At 40.5% G+C, this 18,684-nt stretch overlaps 3 protein-coding genes across 3 annotated transcripts in view; 1 reads left to right on the top strand and 2 right to left on the bottom strand.

Annotated features, from left to right (window-relative positions):
• Positions 1-581: 581 nt before the first annotated feature.
• On the bottom strand, positions 582-4,066 carry nicol1 (NELL2 interacting cell ontogeny regulator 1). The gene is made up of 4 exons (XM_032544148.1): positions 3,933-4,066; positions 3,570-3,699; positions 2,719-2,807; positions 582-1,721 (listed from the first exon to the last, which is right to left on the bottom strand). Exons 2-4 carry the CDS (start codon positions 3,676-3,678, stop codon positions 1,650-1,652), a joined length of 270 nt encoding a protein of 89 aa, XP_032400039.1. The 5' UTR covers positions 3,679-3,699; positions 3,933-4,066; the 3' UTR covers positions 582-1,649.
• A 1,177-nt stretch (positions 4,067-5,243) lies between these two features.
• nelfa (negative elongation factor complex member A) lies at positions 5,244-12,296 on the top strand. Its single transcript, XM_032544109.1, has 11 exons — positions 5,244-5,540; positions 6,913-7,084; positions 8,508-8,669; positions 8,882-8,971; positions 9,157-9,284; positions 9,478-9,547; positions 9,634-9,722; positions 9,849-9,957; positions 10,135-10,463; positions 10,574-10,673; positions 11,486-12,296. Exons 1-11 carry the CDS (start codon positions 5,331-5,333, stop codon positions 11,668-11,670), a joined length of 1,644 nt encoding a protein of 547 aa, XP_032400000.1. The 5' UTR covers positions 5,244-5,330; the 3' UTR covers positions 11,671-12,296.
• Positions 12,297-13,886: 1,590 nt separating this feature from the next.
• Positions 13,887-18,684, bottom strand: part of faah2b (fatty acid amide hydrolase 2b) — an 11,447-nt gene continuing 6,649 nt past the window's right edge. Inside the window, exons 7-11 of the mRNA XM_032544111.1 lie at positions 18,110-18,227; positions 17,879-17,998; positions 16,411-16,522; positions 15,627-15,815; positions 13,887-14,286 (exon numbers count right to left, since the gene is read on the bottom strand). Of these exons, the coding sequence (XP_032400002.1) occupies positions 14,111-14,286; positions 15,627-15,815; positions 16,411-16,522; positions 17,879-17,998; positions 18,110-18,227 (715 nt within the window). The 3' untranslated portion in view covers positions 13,887-14,110. The remainder of the gene's footprint in view (positions 14,287-15,626; positions 15,816-16,410; positions 16,523-17,878; positions 17,999-18,109; positions 18,228-18,684) is intronic.

Below are 18,684 nucleotides of genomic sequence, written 5' to 3'. Positions count from 1 at the left end.
GTGTGTGTGTGTGTGTGTGTGTGTGTGGTATTAGCAGTGGAGTAACAAAAATGCTTAGCTTGCGTTTACAACTCGCACACTAACAAATGTGAACCTACATGTAGCGCAGGCGTAAAAATTGTTAACAATTGAGAAAATAACATTCATAGCAATAAATGAAAGACGTAGACATGTAGCTTAGTTAGATAATCAATAGAAAATTAAGCAGCAACTCTTGAGAGAACAAATTAATAGTTTACATTATTGTTTTCAAGAATAAACTTGGTCAGACAAAATAAGAATTTCATGAAACAAACAATTAATAAATGATCAAGGAAATAATAGGTAGATTAATCTGTAAGGAAAATGATTGTTAGTTGAAGCCCTAAAGGCCCACAGTAGAAGTGGAAATACTTTTTACACATTTGTTGCACACTGTCATCTCAGTACTACACCTACAACTGAGCTGTGAGACCTAGCAGAAACCACAATAAATGAATGAAAGATCATATTAATGCTGCAGAAACCCACACAGTGCTTCTTTATTCCAGATGATCTGTGATTAAAAAAGTCCCAGCCAGAAAAAAATGATAAAAGCAGTAAAAAATTATTCATCCTTTTTATTGATAGGTACAACATTAAGACAATAAATAGTATGTATTGTGACATCATGTTAACAAAGTACATCGTATATGAACAAGCAACAATAAGACAATTATTATCTCTATCTCTATGTCCCCAGCTGCAGCCAGCATTCCTCCATCTGTCCTCCCTTCCCCTGTCGACATTGCATTCGATTATGATTCTATTGTTCATCAGTATTCTTGCATACACCGTTGTCAGACAGAGAAGACCCGTTTACATATATGGCATCTATACATACAATCTACATTAACAGTAGGTTAACAAAAAGTGCTGTAATTTCATGCTACAGTGCTTTGCTAAATTAAGACCTACAAATAGTACACTTTTTCCGCCTAAAAAAGAAAGTCTGAAAAATATCGTTTGAACATCTGGTAATATTTCTTTCTGCTAATTCCTTTTCAAAAAAGTCTTCATGGTTATAACAAAGAAAAAATAACTTTCTTTAACACATTACCCAACCTTTTTTTGTTTTTTTTGCAAAAGAAGCCAGGCTGCAAATCAGTTCATTTAAATCAGTGACATTTGCCTGATTCCTAAAAGATAATTTAATTATTTTTAAACTGTTATTGAAATATTTTTGAACAGTTGAATAAATTCCACGTGATGCTACAGTTTGATGTGTATAATCGTCGTCAACATTAATCTCATACGACACATTCAATAAGGAAAAGTATCAATGCACTCTACTGTATCTCTATTATACAGTCAAATACTAAAAAGTACAAAAAATAGTTGCTTCATTGGAGACAGATGAGAACTGACCCAAATCCTAGAACGACGAAAACAAACAAACTCAGAAGGCATGTGTTTCACGATGTAAAACATCAGTGGTATAAAAGTCATCCCGAATAAGGCAAAACAATAACATGCCTTCTGATGCATGATTTCAAATCAAAGCTTCACTCAACAGTGATATGACAGAAAGTAAATTAAAGTGCCTATTGTGTGAATAAGTTAAGATGAAAATCGCATGTGCATGAGAAGAGGTTCAGAACAGGGCTGTTGTCAGTGTGTGGGGGTGTGCCTCAGCGCAGTGAGTTGGTGGGCATACAGTCACACAGAGCCCTCCTCTCTGCCCTCAGCACCAGAGTCTCCGTCTGCAGGGGACAAAACAACAAGTCAACTTAAGGGTGTAGTCGCTACTTTTCAAAATCCGATTTTTGTCGTCCCCATCACTTTTACGGTTTCTGTTTGACTAATTTACTAAAAGACCAAGAAACCGTGTCCTTTTACTATCCAACCGCTAAAATCCAGATGGGAGAAGCTCCAAGTTCATCAAAAGGTTAAATTGTGGACTTCTTTTTGCCAGATTTAGCCTTTTTTGGCAACGTCCAAGTTGCTCCACCATCTCGGTGGAGGTTGTTAGGGTTATATGCAGCTTGTGAGGAACACTGCAGACACTACTACAAAAAAAAAACATTTTAAATTCCTCTTAAGATGCTAGACATGATCATCAATCAAAGATAATGCTGTAAAATGCAGTGCACTCTGTAGTAAATCTAGAAATAAAACATTGTTCATTGACTCTAAAGGAAGAAGTGTTGACTAAATAGTATTTTTAATCAAACTTTTTTATCCAACATAATAATCCAAAAAGCATCAGGTAGGTTTGTGTCACGAAAATTGTGGATTATTATTATTATGATTATTGGGTTTGTGCATTATAATTCAGAAATGTATGTTTGCTTTTTTTGGTGTACTAACATTATTATGGAAAGCATTAATAACCAATTTAATCATAATTTGTTATTTGCTAGATCATGTACATTTACATAAATAAAGACAACAACATGTATATTACTTGCATATGCTTTTTTTGGGAAGAACTTGACTTCCATATAAGATCACTTTAAATACAATGTATGTCATTTTAAAACCTCCAATATCCAGTTATCATCATCATAAAACCCCAAAATCAAATGGTTCAAAGACCAAGTCACTATTATCATACACCAGTTGTTATGTGGAAGACTCATCCGCTGATGAATGATGAACATTTAACACGTTGCCATGGGAGATGAAACATTTGTTAAACAAAATCATAAAAAGGCAATAATACAGGGTCTGAGCTTCGGACAAGACAACTTCACCTACCCTGGCATCGAGGTTAAACGCGGTCTTCTTTAGATCTTGCAGTGCCCGCTGCATGAACTCAAACGCATGACAGTCCACACATGGGCGGCCTGGAAACAAGAGGAAAGAATATAGAAATAAAGAGATTCACATTAAATCAGTGACCTGACTCAGACATGTTAGCTACACAGCAATATTTACCTAAGGTTTGCTAACAACGGCTAACATTAGCTTCCATAAACAAGTGGTCATACCAGACCAAGGACTGTAGCAGCAAAACCTTTGAGTGTATTGATACTTGAATTGAGCCATGAATGTATTTTATTGCTTTTGAATTAAACTTTTTCTCTGTAAAAGGGAAGGTTGTGTTACTTTTGCTTAAGAAAATTGACATAGTCTCACTTTGAGGAGCTATTTATGTTGATTGTATTCTTCTGGCATTCACTGGTGAGGTCTACTTTTTTGTATTGGTGTAAATGTTGCAGATTTACATCTTAACAATAGTGAATATAACTGGAGAAGGCATGACAAAAGTGTCAAATTTCCAATTATCACCATAGGTGGTTTCAATACAATATCAAAAGGTATTTGCCTTTACTACTTTTTTCATTCCCATGCATTGTTTGAACCTAGAAATGATAAAATGGGTCTTTATGTAGCAGCACGGGCCAATATTCATGTTGTGATAAATAGGCTACACCACTGAGGATGACCTACAATTCCCACCAAGACACCTTTGTGGGAACATGCGATCATTAGACTGTGAAAAACAGCACTATGGCAGACAGATTTCCGCCTAATAAACATTGTAAAAACCCGCACTTGACAGGCAGAAATAATAAATCCAAATCTCATATTTTTAGTCAACCTACTTTCGGCAGGAATGACAGTTCCAGTCTCCTGATCCGCATCAGCACGGAGACAGAGGAGCTGCACCGCCAGAAGGAGCACTGCTGCCTGCAGATAGCCACTGGACGCCATGGTGATGATGCGATCAATTACCTTTTGGAATTAAAACAACAATGTGCAAATAGTTAAATACAACAACGGAAAACGTCCTACACGGCCGTCAGCTAAGGAAATGACAGGATCTGACAGGCTTTGTTTGGAAAACAGCCCAGTTTTCATCGGTAAAAATTTGTATTTTAAATACAAATATATATATATTTATTTGTATTTAAAATGCTGTATACAAGGAAGTATTAGTTTATCTAATAAACTGCATATTATCCTACCGTGAATGAGTCGATATTTTGCCGAACACCAGCGCAAAATGCCCACCTAGGATTGTTTAATGTAGATTACGGGAGCGCGCATGCGTGTGGCTCTTTTACAATCTGCTTTGAAAACCTGAATCAAGACTTCCGGTAAACATTCAAAATAAAGGCCTTGACAAACGTGCAATAGAATAGACTGGATAATAGTTATAGTAGTATAGATTTTAGATGTTATCATCGATAGTGGAAAGTATATAAGTAGCCTACATTTAATTAAGTGCTGTATTTTGTACTTTGCTTGTAAATTTCCACTTTTTGCCACTCCACAAAAGGGAAATATTAACTTAACCACATGTATTGTACAGTTTTTGTTTTTTTCAGGTTAAGATTTAACATACCACACATGTTAAGAATATGCTGTAGATTAAATCCACGTATAAAGTAGTAAACATTTGCTCCGTCCCAATCAGTTCCCACGTTAAAATCTTGCTTAAATGCTAATACATAGTAGCTAGTGTGTTTTTGGGGTATTAGTTAAGAATTTTTACAATGCAGTATTGATATTTTTACTTGTATAGAAGATCTAGGTACTTCTTTTGATTTTCATAATACATAACACAATACTGCATTGTGCATACACAGTGTACACATTGTATAATTGCAGATATGGTAATAAAGGCAATGGTCATTTTCACTTTTTGAAAGAAATGGTTTGAGACGTCAAAAAAACTTCACAGAATCATTTCAAACTAAATAAATATAAAGCCACATTTAATGTTCTTTTTCATTGTTACTTAGGCAATGTCATGGAGCCTTGTATTATAATTGAGTTGTGGTTAAATTGGTACTGTAGAGTAAAGAATAAATATGAATAAAATAATTTAATTTAAAAGAATTAAGTGAGGAAAAAAATGACATGCATCTTTCTGTCAAATTGCCTATACTATAGGTATACCCACACACAATTCCGTTTGAAAGGCAAAATACAACCTGGTTTACTTTATTGACAAAACATACAATATATGGACAAACAAAAACACAGAGATATGGCCATATTATTAAGGGTGAAATACCTGCTTTTAATTTTAGGTTTTATTTTATGGTTCAGTGTTGTCAAATGTCCCCAGTTTTGTTTGCTAGGATGGCGAAGGCATGACCCTCCCTAATCTCCCTCTGATTGGCTAGTACTTGTTGCCTGCTTTAGTTGGGTTGGTTAGGTGTAGGCAAAGGCGTCGAATTGGGTAGGGTAAGAATGCCCAGGTAAGCCAATCAGAAGCAGAGAATTGCAGAGTAAGGCGGGAGATGCCTTCGCCATCCTAGAGAAAAAACACTCGCATCCCAGTGTGGGCGGGGTCCTGGCTGTTTTCTTAGGTAGCCCATTAAAATGCCCGAACTCAAAACACTTCTTTTTCCAAGATGGCGTCGATGAAGGACAGCGACACCGGCCTGTGGCTTCACAACAAATTAGGATCCACGGACGAGCTCTGGACGCCTCCGAGCATCGCTTCTCTGCTCACCGTATCAGTAATTGACAACATACGGCTGTGCTTTTCGAGCTTATCGCCGCCAGTGAAGCTGAAACTCCTGCTCGGGATGCTGCATCTTCCCAGGCGGACCGTTGACGAGGTGGGTTGCTGTGCGTTAGCTAGCTGTTAGCGTGACAGGTAAAGTAAGCTATTAACTTAAATACACAGCTAAGAGATCAGTCTCCGGAAAATTGTTCCACATCTAATCATTGCTGTTCCTGTGAGTGTTTCAGACTGGCGGCGAAACGTCTAAGTTCAGCTCTGTAAACTGTGGGCGGCGGAGCAGATCCGTGCGCGGTCACCGCCGCGATCACAACCGCTTTCTTCTGCCGCCTTCCCCTCAACGAAACCACTGGAGGCGGCGATGTGAAACCCCATTAGCTTGCTATCTGCAATCATTGGCGACGTAGCTAACGTAAAAAACAGAAAGCTGATGTTATTCCTGCTGCTGATCCTGACGTTTTTTTTGCCTCAGTTTCTAGAGAACAACATCCATACAAATTGACGTTAACGTTAGGTAGCTAACACGACTAACTTGCTGGTTTCATATATTTGTTTTCAGCAGTGGTTTGCCGGGCAACATTATAGCGGTTCCCTCGCGCAGACATTAGGGTGGGATGGGCATAGGAGAGCACACCGAGCTGGAGAGGGCGGTACCAGCATCTAGTCACACATATCACTTTTGTTTTGGTCAAAAATCAGTATAACATAGAAACAGGTAAACATTAGCCCACATAATTTATACATAACATGATGCGCAATAAAGTAAGAATATTAGGAACAGGTGCTCAAGAATGAATAAAACAGTATGTTGTGTACAGTCAGCAGGCAGCTCTCATGTCTTTTACACGTCAGGATAAGAAGATCCGCTGAAATGTGACTAATCCCACTTGTACCTCTTGCACTAAGTGATCGGAGAGATGATTTGATTGCTGCCATATGTCTACATTCATTTTAACAGATGGTGTTACCCGAGCAATATTGTAGGTTGTTGAGCTATGCTGTTGTTACATGTGATCAGTGTAAATGTAAACAAGCTGCATTCATGAAATGCAAAGTTGACAGATACTTTACATATCCTGTTACATCATCTCACATTAAGTTGCAGAATAAAATCTTGGTGATCAATCAGTGATTAAATCTAGGTCAGTTGTCTGTTTAACAGATCTCTAGCTACACAAAGTACTTAGCAACAATATCAAGATCTAAATGAACAGTTGATTAAGAGAAAATGGAAAAAAGGCATTAAACGTCATTTACGTTTGTTAAATGCATTTAGGATTAAGCAAAATAAGATAATTCAAGACCACACTCTGGGTTTCTAATGGCCAATTGTTGATATTACCGTTAAATTATTTATTAAAAGACTGGAAAGATTAATCTGCAAATTAAAATAAAAAACATTAGCTTGTTAAAAATGATAAAATAATTCTGTGATCTTTTTCATTAAAACAGTCTTTGTCTCTCGGCAGATGAAGGAGGCCCTGTCGGAGATAATCCAGCTGGCTACGGTGGATTCAGAGCCCTGGGTGTTGATGGTTGCAGACATCCTCAAGTCTTTCCCAGAGACTGGCTCTCTCAATCTGGACTTGGAGGAGCAGAATCCAAATGTGCAGGATATTCTTGGAGAGCTCAGGGAGAAAGGTAGGGGGATGTGTGATGGGGCTGTTACATTCATTTATATGTGGTTGCCCCTGACTGAACGCCTCGTGGACACCAGACCCTTCTCAGTTCTGAGAGTGGGTCTGCAGAAGGTTCCTTCACAGCTCATTTCCAAAGGAGCATCACCAACGGACACCGTGCAAATGCTTCTGGGAACAATTGGATATTCCTTCAACCAATCAGACCAACAATCCGGGTGACGTAGCATCAACAGCGGAGTCGACGGGTTGCTGCGTTTCGGTGGCTTTCAAGTTGAATGTAAACAAAAAGCTGCGTGCCATCGCTGTGCTATCGTCATCGTGTAAAGCCCGCCTCAACGGTTGTGATTGGTGCCTCGTTTTGGAAAAATTGGAAATGGGCTCTTAGCCAGACTGACTTGCAGAGCAAATCTTAAATTTTACGGAAGTTCTTCAGGGTTTTCCCAGGCTGCCTGACTGACCCTCACTGGCACGTTAAAAACAATGGATAGAAAAAATGTAAATGGAACAACACACCATTAATGATCTGTTACTCAGCCTATTGCTCTGAAAGGAATAAGATTTTTTTTACTGCAGAATTGTCTACATATTATGGTTGAATTTATCAAATTAGAACGGCTCCTTGATTGCATAACTGGTACTGTTTGGAAAAGTAGAAGAACTTGTATCATGTAGTCAGCTTGTTCCCTGCAGTTTAATTAAGCTTTTAAATGGCAGCAGCAACTGGACTTCAATATTTATTAACAAATAGTCTTACATTTTTGTATAAGATGGGGATTTGTGGATCAGGTGAGTAGTATTTACACTACTGCTTTTGTAAAAGCACTTCCAAATGATGGCTGGTTAACCACCAAAGTGGCTCATGGCACACTTTGACTAGCACTAGTTATTACACCCCCACACACACTTAACTCACTTACATTGAACAGGAAGTCAAGCTAAGTGAACGCTAAGAAAACTGAGGTTATAGAAAAGATTAATATTTCAAATGTTTATGCTGACCCTCTGATACTGTAGTTGGTTTTGAACTGAGGTATGTGTTAATTACACAGAATTCAAATATCTCTTTGCTTGAGATTATTTAGGCCTTTCAGTGTCACATCATGTAGTGGTAACCCTCAGATGACATAGCAACCAGCTGTGATGCCCACAGTTCAACCCCATTTGAGACCTTGTTGTGCATTTATTTATCCTCCTTAATATCTATAACAATGTGTTGCTTTTGTCCTTTCCAGAGCAAGTAGATACACCTTTTTACCAGCTGGCCACATTGACTGATGGATTATAATTTAAAAAGATATATTTGTAATTTTGCCAGCTAGTTTGGATTTACCTAACCTTGAACATCGCGGAACATCGGCACATCTTTAAGTTTCTATCCTGCGATAAACTCCTGATTTAATCTCTTTCCCTCATCTCCTTTCCAGTGAGCGAGTGTGAGGCGTCTGCCATGCTTCCTCTGGAGTGCCAGTACCTGAATAAGAGTGCATTAACCACTCTGGTGGGACCCTTGACACCCCCCGTCAAACATTTCCAGCTGAAGAGGAAGCCCAAGAGTGCAACCCTCAGAGCAGAACTTCTCCAAAAATGTAAGTTAACTAATACACAATGCTGTTTTTCATTTTGAAGTATCAGTGTATCTGTGGCTTTTGTCGTATTTGTATAGGACGTTGTGTACAAAGTCAAATATTCAGAATTTGTTGATTTATTTATTTATGTTTGTACACAGTTTAACTGTCCCAAAGAGGTAGCTGGAATTGTGCATTATTTTATTTCCATACTCTTTTCTGTTTCATTCTAGCCACAGAGACAGCCCAACAGCTAAAAAAGACAGCCGGAGTGCCTTTTCACGCCAAAGGGAGAGGATTGGTCAAAAAGATTGACACTACTAGTGAGTGGAAGATTAATAAATGCACACACACATCTGCTCTTTTAGTGCTTTAAAAAAGTACGTTATGTTAATTTTTATATCAGTCAAAAAGTTGTACATTAATAAATCACTTATTCCAAATGATGGCCAAGAAACGGTTTCTCTGCCTTCTGTTGGTGATACATGTGTCGATATTTGCATTACAGCTCCTCTCAAGGGGATTCCCAAGGCCCCATTCCGCAGTCCCACTGCTCCCAGTATGTTCAGCCCCCCCAGTAACCGCACACCTATTGCTCCTGCACGGACACCCCTGCGGAAGGAGAGGGGGGTCAAGGTAATGTCATATTTCCAAAAATGCTACCAGAACACTGAATCATGCTTAATCTTATGCATCATGTCTGTTGCATGCAATTTCCCTCACAGTTACCGCTTTGCAGTTGTGTTTTTTTTTGGTCTTGTTCTTAAATTGTAAGTTGGAGGTTACATCTTTTCTCTCAATCGGCCATTTTTTCTCTCTCCTTTTTCAGCTGTTAGATATTTCCGAGCTGGATATGGTCGGAGCTGGAAGAGAAGCTAAGAGGAGGAGAAAGACTTTGGGTAATTATATTTCCAGCCCTCCATCAGCCCAAGTTTATCTACATTATGAATTTATTAGTCCGTATTAATGTTTTCTTCTGCCTTAGAAACGGAGGCCGGAGAGAAAGCAGCCAAAGAAGAAGCAGTGGTGGAAAACACCACGCCCGACTACGCTGCAGGCCTCGTCTCTGCACAGGTATGCGACTCCACGTCTTCACATCACTCAAACATTCTGGATTTCTCCTGTTTTGTCTCGGATTACCCTCTCCCCCTCTCTGTCTTACCCTGGCTCTTTCGTAACAAATGCTGTTTGGTTTTTCAGAAACTGGGGGCATTAAACGAGAATCCTCTGCCGTCAACCAGCTACCTACCGGCCACACCCAGCATGGTTCCCTCCTCCTCTTACATTCCCAGCTCTGAGGCCCAGCCAGGTTAGACAAGACCACAAAGCATTGTAGCGCTGGGTCAAACCTAACTTTCTTTTGCATCCAGGGCTCGGTGCTTTTAAATACTGATTAGTTCACAGAGACAGAGAAAACTTCCCTGCAGGCGTCAGCAGAGCATTACGTCAATCTCACATTCTCTTTTCTCCCCCCCCTCCTCTAAAGCGAATGCTGGTGGTTCGGGATGGGACACGCTGCAGTCGGCTCGCCAACCGGAGGAGTCTGCGACAGTGGGCGCTGGCGCCACCGCCACCTTACCAGGCCAGTACAAACAGAGGACGCCTATGTACAACGCGAGCAACACGGCCAATCCTGCAACCCCCACGTCCCCCAGCACGCCGGTCTCCACCCCTGCCAGCAACGGGCCCCCGGCGGCTGCTACTGCCAGCCAGCCGGAGACCCCCACCCAGCCTCCCAGCACACCTCAGACCCCCACCCCGACACCAACCCCTATGCCACCACAGCCCCAGCCCAAAAAGAATCTGTCACTCACGGTAAGGGGGAGATGGAGACTTCAGTAATAATGAATCTGTTTTATGTATTTACGTTCAGTATTCTCCTCAGTCAGCTAAATTCTCTGCTGCCTGCTGTTTGTGCTCCTCAGAGAGACCAGATGTACGCTGCCCAGGAGATGTTCAAGACGGCCAACAAGGTCACCAGACCAGAGAAGGCCCTGATCCTGGGCTTCATGGCTGGATCCAGAGGTACAGGATGAATCTTACTAGCTGCCTGATCGAATTCTTTTCTAATTAGTGTTAAAAAAAAAAGAAGCTTTGTCTTAAAAAAAGCTGAGGGACTGACGCACATTGTTAAAATGGTGCAAGAACAGCAAATGTATTTGTCACTATGAACGGTTACGACCTTCCTTACCCACTTTGAAGCGTCTTGTGTAAATGAGCCATGTCACCACAACAAGGCAAACAGCCTCCAGCTCTGAATAGGGACGGATGTCTTCAGATCTTAATAAGAGAATTGTTAAAACATTTTTTTTACATATTTTGTTAAAGGCTTTTTTCGCTGCCATCTTAGGATGAAAAGAAATTTGGAGAACCAAATTGCAGATTGATGTGGTTATATTGTTATACTGAAAGCATTTTAGGAACGGACTACACCTACGACAGTTGCATGGAAGTGTTAGCGACGTTTACTGAAGGTGTCTTTGTGATTTTCTTCATTGACTGACCACTTGGGTGCCAACACATGCTATAAATCCTGAGATCCAGCAAGTTTACCTTTTTAAAATGTTAGCAATTATTCCCAGGTAATACATGGATCTTAATTCCTGGTATTCAACCTGGTAAGTTTGCAAATTGTGTGCTGTCTAAGTGGTCATTTTAAATGCCTTTTTAGAAGGAGTTCATTCAATAAATTTAAATGAAAACTAGTGGCATATATGCGTTACACAGACATATATTTACATTGTACATTACAAGTGTCCCCGATGGTTGCTAAACACAACACACAAACCTGGTAGGGCCAATAATAACCAGTGTGCTTCCTTCTGTCTGTCTTGCAGAGAACCCGTGCCCGGAGCAGGGGGACATCATCCAGATCAAGCTGAGCGAACACACAGAGGTCCTGCCCAAAGCCGACGGCACCGGCAGCACCACCATGCTGGTGGACACAGTCTTTGAAATGAACTACTCCACAGGACAGTGGACCCGCCTCAAGAAATACAAACCTATCACCAATACCTCCTGAGGCGCTTAGCTTGCTCAAAATCACACACCCGATATTTCTTATCCACTTCGAAAAAAACATGTTTACACACTTACAAGTATTTGCATACACATTTGGGCCAAATCAAGCACTGGGCGGGTGTAAGGTCGTCAAGGAGAGAAAGGTCCTCCCTGTTTCGGCACCGCCAAAATGCAGGACTCTTTGAAGAATATTTCTGTACTTTTTGTTCAGTTGATTCCCTTAGCCTTTTATTGTTTCAGTTTTTAAATCCCCTCCGATTCCTGAATGATGCTGTGGTCAGGAGGGGTGAGAGAGCTACACGAGTCTGAGCAGAGAAATTCTTCTCCCGGCAGGCACCTTTTCAACATTTTGTGCTCTGAGGTACAAGCATGTCGCGTGCCTCGAAAGAAGAAAAGACGAGCCGTCTGTATTTTTCTGTATGAATGTCACATTTGCAGCTCATCTTCTACCTTTCGGAACAGAATCATGGTTTGTGGCAAAACAATGACATTCATCAGTCATCGAAGAGGTGACCAAAAAAAAAAAAACGAGTTCTCAATGCTGTCAAGTTCTGTTTGGAGCCTTCTAGTAAATGTTTTCATCCTTTTTCCAAACAAGGGAAGAAAATAAAGTGACAACAGACTCCAGGTGGGCGTTTCTCATTATTTTTTTTTGTTAGTTTGTACTTAAATTCTAACATGAAACCAGATTTTTAAGCAGCTTTTCAGCAGCATTTTGAAGCCAAGAGTCAAAAGCAACACACCTTGCCATCAGAAGTTGAATTCCATATTTTAACTATTGGAAACTACAGTGCACTCACTCTTGTTTACCTTGTATGTTTAAAGGAATTGCTCAGCCAAGAAATGGTCACACACATAACCACAGCCTGACATATTTATGTATAATCTAATCATTTAATTCCCATGAAGAGTAAGCGAGCAAGCATGTTTCTGAAAATGTCCAAATATTCCTTTGAACTAGGAAAATATGAAATATTCCTTTTGCACTCAGTGACAAACTGTTTTGCAGTTAACTGACCAGTTAATTCTTTACATTTTAAGAACAAGCATCTGACCTGCTTGGAAATAAGAAAAGATTCAGACTTTTTTTTCCAATTTTAATTAAACGAATGCTTTGCTGCAAAAAAGGCACCACAATTCATAAACTGCTGATATGCAACATTCACATTACCACACAAAGGTTTTGTCAGTGCGTTAAAATGTGTTTCACTGTCCAGCATTACTAATTACTGTAGGCCCTTTACACCTACACAGATGTTTCATTATTCTGACGACCTCAGGGAGGTGCCAGCATGTCCTGACCACACCTGATTGTCATCTCTGTAGACTAGTTGCACTTGTTCATGCAGGACAAAATCAGCTTTATGATTTTATAATGTATATCCGGTATACAGGTCTATATCCTCAACGTTACATATCCGGAATTGCTCCGTTGTCAATGGAAATTCTGCCGGATTTCACTCATTTAGGCCGGATATCCGTTGCCTCGGGCTTCCTTTGTGTTGTCATTTTAAACTCTGGTCGATTTATGAGGACCATGGTTAACCTTTTGTAAGATCTCTGCAGGGTAAATCCAGACTGCTAGCTAGACTGTCTGTCCAATCAGAGTTTTCTGTTCCTCAGACTAAAAGAACTTTTGAACAAACACGTTTCACCAAAACAAGTTCCTTCCCTAGGCTGTTTTACAGATGAGCAGTTTCTCTGTACTTAGCACCACCGATAAACCAGAGTTTTTCGTCCATCCCGGAATGCTGTGTGGCCTAGCCAGACTTTCCTCTGCAGTGCCGCGGTGGAGTAAGGTCTGGCCAAGTGAGACAAGGAGTCCGGTGACAAAACTCTCAGTTTAGCTCCACTAAGCGGAGGTCTAATTAGAGACACCAGTGGGTGTGCAGGGCATGTAAAACCTTGGAGCAGTCATGCTGAAGTTTTACAAGTTAACATACAATAAAAGTAATAACACAGTAACAGTAGGTCTACTGCACATACCGGTACACATGTCACTGTACAGGTATCAGTGAAAAAACTAGGAAGAACTAATTGTTCAAGTTCTATAGAAGGTAGGTATCTGCTCTACACACTGCACTTTGATTGTTTCTGCATACTGGCATCATATCAAAATGTTAACATGGTAAATACCCAGTCATGAAAGCCTTCTTTTATGTGTTAATGTGAATGCTCAATTATCACTTATATAAAAATCTATCTTTTTTTTCTTTCTTTTTTAAAGCTTGTGCTCATGATGTACTAGTCTGTAAATTATAAAATCATGAATGACACTTATTGGAACAACGCATTAGTGCAAAAATCACTTCCACTCGAACATTCAACGGTCTGATTGTGCCTCTTTGTTTACTACAGCAAGCAGCAAGGCAGATAATACCACAATCTCCAGTCCAACCAGCTCTAGTCTGGAGTTTTGGTAATGGCTTTCAGCTTGTGAGTTAGTTGGCCCCGGGTTCCCTCCAGCCTCCGAACGTCTTCTCCAGGTAGAGAGCCATCTCGAGGGTTAGATGATCCTGCAGCTTCCCAGCAACGACCTGCAGACCCAGGGGCAGACCTTCCTCACCCAGACCCAGAGGGCACTGCGTGACTGGCAGCCCGAGGATGTTGATAATACCTGGAGGTAGAGAACGATGAACAGGTCAGTATGTGGAAATAAAATCAAGACTGCAGTAGGGCTGCACAATATAAGAAAAATATCTAATTGTGATTATTTTGACTGATATTGCGATTGCGATATGATTCACAATATTGGAGGGAATCCATCCATCCATCCATCCATCTTCATCCGCTTATCCGGTATCGGGTCGCGGGGGCAGCAGCTCCAGTAGGGGACCCCAAACTTCCCTTTCCCGAGCCACATCAACCAGCTCCGACTGGGGGATCCCGAGGCGTTCCCAGGCCAGGTTGGAGATATAATCTCTCCACCTAGTCCTGGGTCTTCCCCGAGGCCTCCTCCCAGCTGGACGTGCCTGGACCACCTCCCTAGGGACCCCCCCAGGAGGCATCCTTACCAGATACCCGAACCACCTCAACTGGCTCCTTTCGACGCGAAGGAGCAGCGGCTCTACTCCGAGCTTCTCTCGGATGACTGAGCTTCTCACCCTATCTCTAAGGGAGACGCCAGCCACCCTCCTGAGGAAACCCATTTCGGCCGCTTGTACCCTGGATCTCGTTCTTTCGGTCATGGAGGGAATCATAGTTGATTAATCATTCTCATTTTCATTGAAATAAAATGATTATAGTGTAATTTTTGCGAGAATTTGTACCAAACAATTGGAAAAAAAAACATCTCTGCAGAACCAAAATACTTTATTCAGAAGGGTTTGACAAATATTTTGCCTTTAACAAATATTACACTAATCTATATTGCGATTTCTCTAAAACTGTGATTAATTGTGCAGCCCTAGACTGTAGCACTTTCACAACTTGACTAGAGCTTGGGATGTGTCTTGTAACTGGAAATATATGCATTGTGTTTGATACATTGCTCCTCTAAATGTATCAAACACAATGCATAAGAAGCCTTAATTATCATTAAGTATGAATTAGAGAGATATTATCAACTATTGTCCCAAATGAGATGAAGGCTGACAAATTTTTATCATGTTTTGCGTTTGAGACCTTTCTTAGAGGGCTATTCTCCAAAGACATGTTTTTGGGAAAAATGTCTTGTATTCGAGTCAATACTAAATAAGTATGTAATTATTATTTAAGTAAACACTTCTCTGTGGCCCCTTCATCTGCAACTTAAGAGCCATACCAGAGAAAAGTGGTGTGAACCAGTGAAGAAACACTGAGCAGAGTTCTTACGCTAGTCTAATCTTTAATAATGAGAACTCAAATATTTAAAAAATCGTACAAATAAATCAAGTTGCAGCTTGTAGAGAGTGTTCAAAGAATTACTTTTGCATTGATCACTTGAGACAGGACTGTTGAAATATGAGGAGGACTGACCTGTGTAGGCAAAATCAAAGGGTCTGAAGAGCGGGTGGTGGTGTTTGGGAGCCACCCGGGGGTGCGAGGGGTAAAGAAAAACACCGTCGGTCCCCAGCAGCTCCTCCACCGCCTTCTGCAGCTTCTCCTTCTGCTGGATGATGAAGGGCGAGGGTTTGGACACATTGGTCATCTCCACCAGGGAAAGACCTGAATACACACACGAACACACACACACGAACACACACACACACACACACACACTATTAAGCAGCTACAAAGTAAGTACAAAATTGATTTTATAAAACCGATCTAATGACATCAGCTAAGACTTCATGACAATCAATATGAGTATCTACTCATTCATTTTGTTTTATTACATTTAGTTTTACTCACACAGTTTTTACGAAGTGTGTCATATTGCACGGCATTGTTTGGAGCCCCAAAGTGTTCAATATTTGATAAATACATATGTAATTATAAAATAGATAACAACAATTTGTAAAATTAGAAATTATTAAAACTTTTTAAATTTGAGATTTTTTATTTGTACACTTAAGTTACACATAAGTTGAGTTTTAATAATTTCTTCAATAATTTCCCAAATTGTTCATTTCATTCATTTATATGTTTTACAAAATGTATTCATATAAAAAGAAATGTATGTTTTTTTCCTCATTTAATATTGAACATTTCCATATTATTACGGTTCATTAGCAACAATGAAAATGTTATTGCACTGTTAATAACTTCATTGATTAGTAAAAAAAAAATAGATAGAAATGAATGCATTTCCCCCTCTTACCGATAGCAGCCATGGTATGCTCTGATTTTCCCATCATCCATTTCAGCAGCTCCCACAGAGGCCACACAGGTCGACCTGGTTCCCCCATCAGCTCAGCAAATGCCTGAGGAGGCTAAGAGAAGGAAGCATTACTTTTTCTTTTCTAAAAGGTCCCATACAATACACCAGGTGTGTATGTTATACTTCAGTGGCCACACTGCTGTGCTGTTCACCATTCACCAACAACAGTCCGTCATGTGGTTGCTGTTCTCTGTTTCAACAACTAACCTGTGTTTTTGCCCTTGCTGTACCGTGAGCTTATTATCTCGACACCAGGCTTTCATTTAAAACATGTGATTTATTAAGCCGACTACATATAACCTGTCAGGTAGGGTGCAGAGCAGGGAGGCAAAGCGCAGTGCAGGAATGTTCTGGAATTAGTTGCGCTTAGCAGTATCGAGGTCAAAGTTGAAATAATTTTACGTTGAGGCAGCGTTCGGCACAAATCCGAGAGGAATAGAGCGGTCGCCTACCAATCAGAAGGTTGGTGGATCAATCCCTGGCGCTGCAGTTCCATGTCAAAGTGGCCTTGGATAAGACACTGAACCCAGAATTGCTCCCGAAGCTGCGCCATCGGAGTGTGAATGTGTTTATCTGATGAGCAAGTGGCACCTTGCATGGCAGCCTTGGCCACAGTGTATGAACGGTGCCTGCAAGATGTAAAAGCGCTTTGAGTAGTCGTTAAGACTAGAAAAGCGCTATATAAATAAAATCTTTTTAGTTGGGCGCACCGGTCTTCCCATAGGAAAACAATGGAACAGCCAGCGCAGAGCAGTTTCACGTGTAGCATGTGTAGGTGACTTTAGTCATGAAGTACCTCAAAACAGTAACGTAGTAATACACACAAAATATTACAGATTCAATGCCTGAAATGTTGTTTTTAAAATCCACATCCGTTGAAAAAAAGAAAGCCGGCAGCCAGAATAATCATCGTCACTAAAATCTGTCCTCTGTTTGGTTGCTAGGTTTGGTGGATCCACGCGTACAGTGTTATAATTTCTTCTGCTTTTCTGTTAGAGTAAAAGCAGGTTTCCACCTGTTTGTGCACAATACTCATATTTACCACTGCATTGTATTTAATATATTTTATAGATTATCATATGTTTTAAGTAGTAGTAAATATTCACCTCTAAGTAGAAATTTTAAGAAGCATAGCACGTAGCGTGCGTGTGCGTGTGTGCGTGCTATGCTCTGGAGGCTAAACAGATTAGTGAACCATTTCTGGGCAGCAGACTACAAAAGACTGGGCCTGCTTTCTTTCACTTTATTAGACAGAGAGTCATGGCAACAGCATTGTAAATAATGACTGTTTCCCTCCTGTCTTTCCTGTTTATCTTAATTTTACTATGAGGAAAACTACTAATTCACAATGTTCTGTACAAACATGCAGGGACAAGCTGGTCTGGACTAGACTGTCCGGAGGAACTACCTTTCCTTCTTTGTCAGGAAGACCCATGTAGGTGTTCCAGATCTGGAAGCTGTAGCGGAGCTCGGGGAAACGCACTTCTTGGACTTGCACTCCGAGATCAGCCTCCAGACGCTCCACCACCTGGAGAACATCACAGAAGGATTTTAATCGTAAAAACCTTTCTGATAAACCTGTTTTTCCAGCACTCAGGTTGCAACTAGACATGAGGCAGTCTGCTGAAGTTCAACGCACCTTTCTCTGAATGTCCATGAGCTCTTTGCTGACGGGGTATACCAGAGGAGAGCCGCCATCATGGGGGATTGTGAAGAACCGCAGTTTCTTCAGGTCAACCTTTTTGTCTAAGGAAAACCTGCGTAAATGTGTAAGAAAAAAACAGCCAATTAGTCAAACATTAAAGCTAAACCATTGCATCTCAAGGGTTTGATCTTAACACATTATGCAGGGTGTGATTGTCTCTGGACTCTTGGCCCGGTAAGACACTTCGGATTATGGAAGTTCTTTGAATTCACCTGATAAAGATTTGTGTGAATAAAGACATTATTTACATTTCTAAATGATACATTTGCATCTAATTTCCCTGTGGAAAAGTGTTTGTAAAGGAAACATTGAGCCTCATGCAAGAAAAAAATTGTATAAACTTCTTAAAGCAACACTAGAGAACTTTTCCCGCTTCTGTCCCCCTACAGGTTAGAAGCTAAATTGTCTTATCATGTCCCTTTGAAACTACAGATCCACTACCCGATCTGGCAAACTCCCATAGTGCGGTTATAGCCGGTAGAGAGCCGCAAAGCGAATGCAGAAGTGCC

This window comes from Etheostoma spectabile, chromosome 19, assembly GCF_008692095.1.
Source record: "Etheostoma spectabile isolate EspeVRDwgs_2016 chromosome 19, UIUC_Espe_1.0, whole genome shotgun sequence".
Lineage (NCBI taxonomy): Eukaryota > Metazoa > Chordata > Actinopteri > Perciformes > Percidae > Etheostoma > Etheostoma spectabile.
Note: the sequence above shows the minus strand (reverse complement) of the source record. Positions and strands in the feature narration are given on the sequence as shown.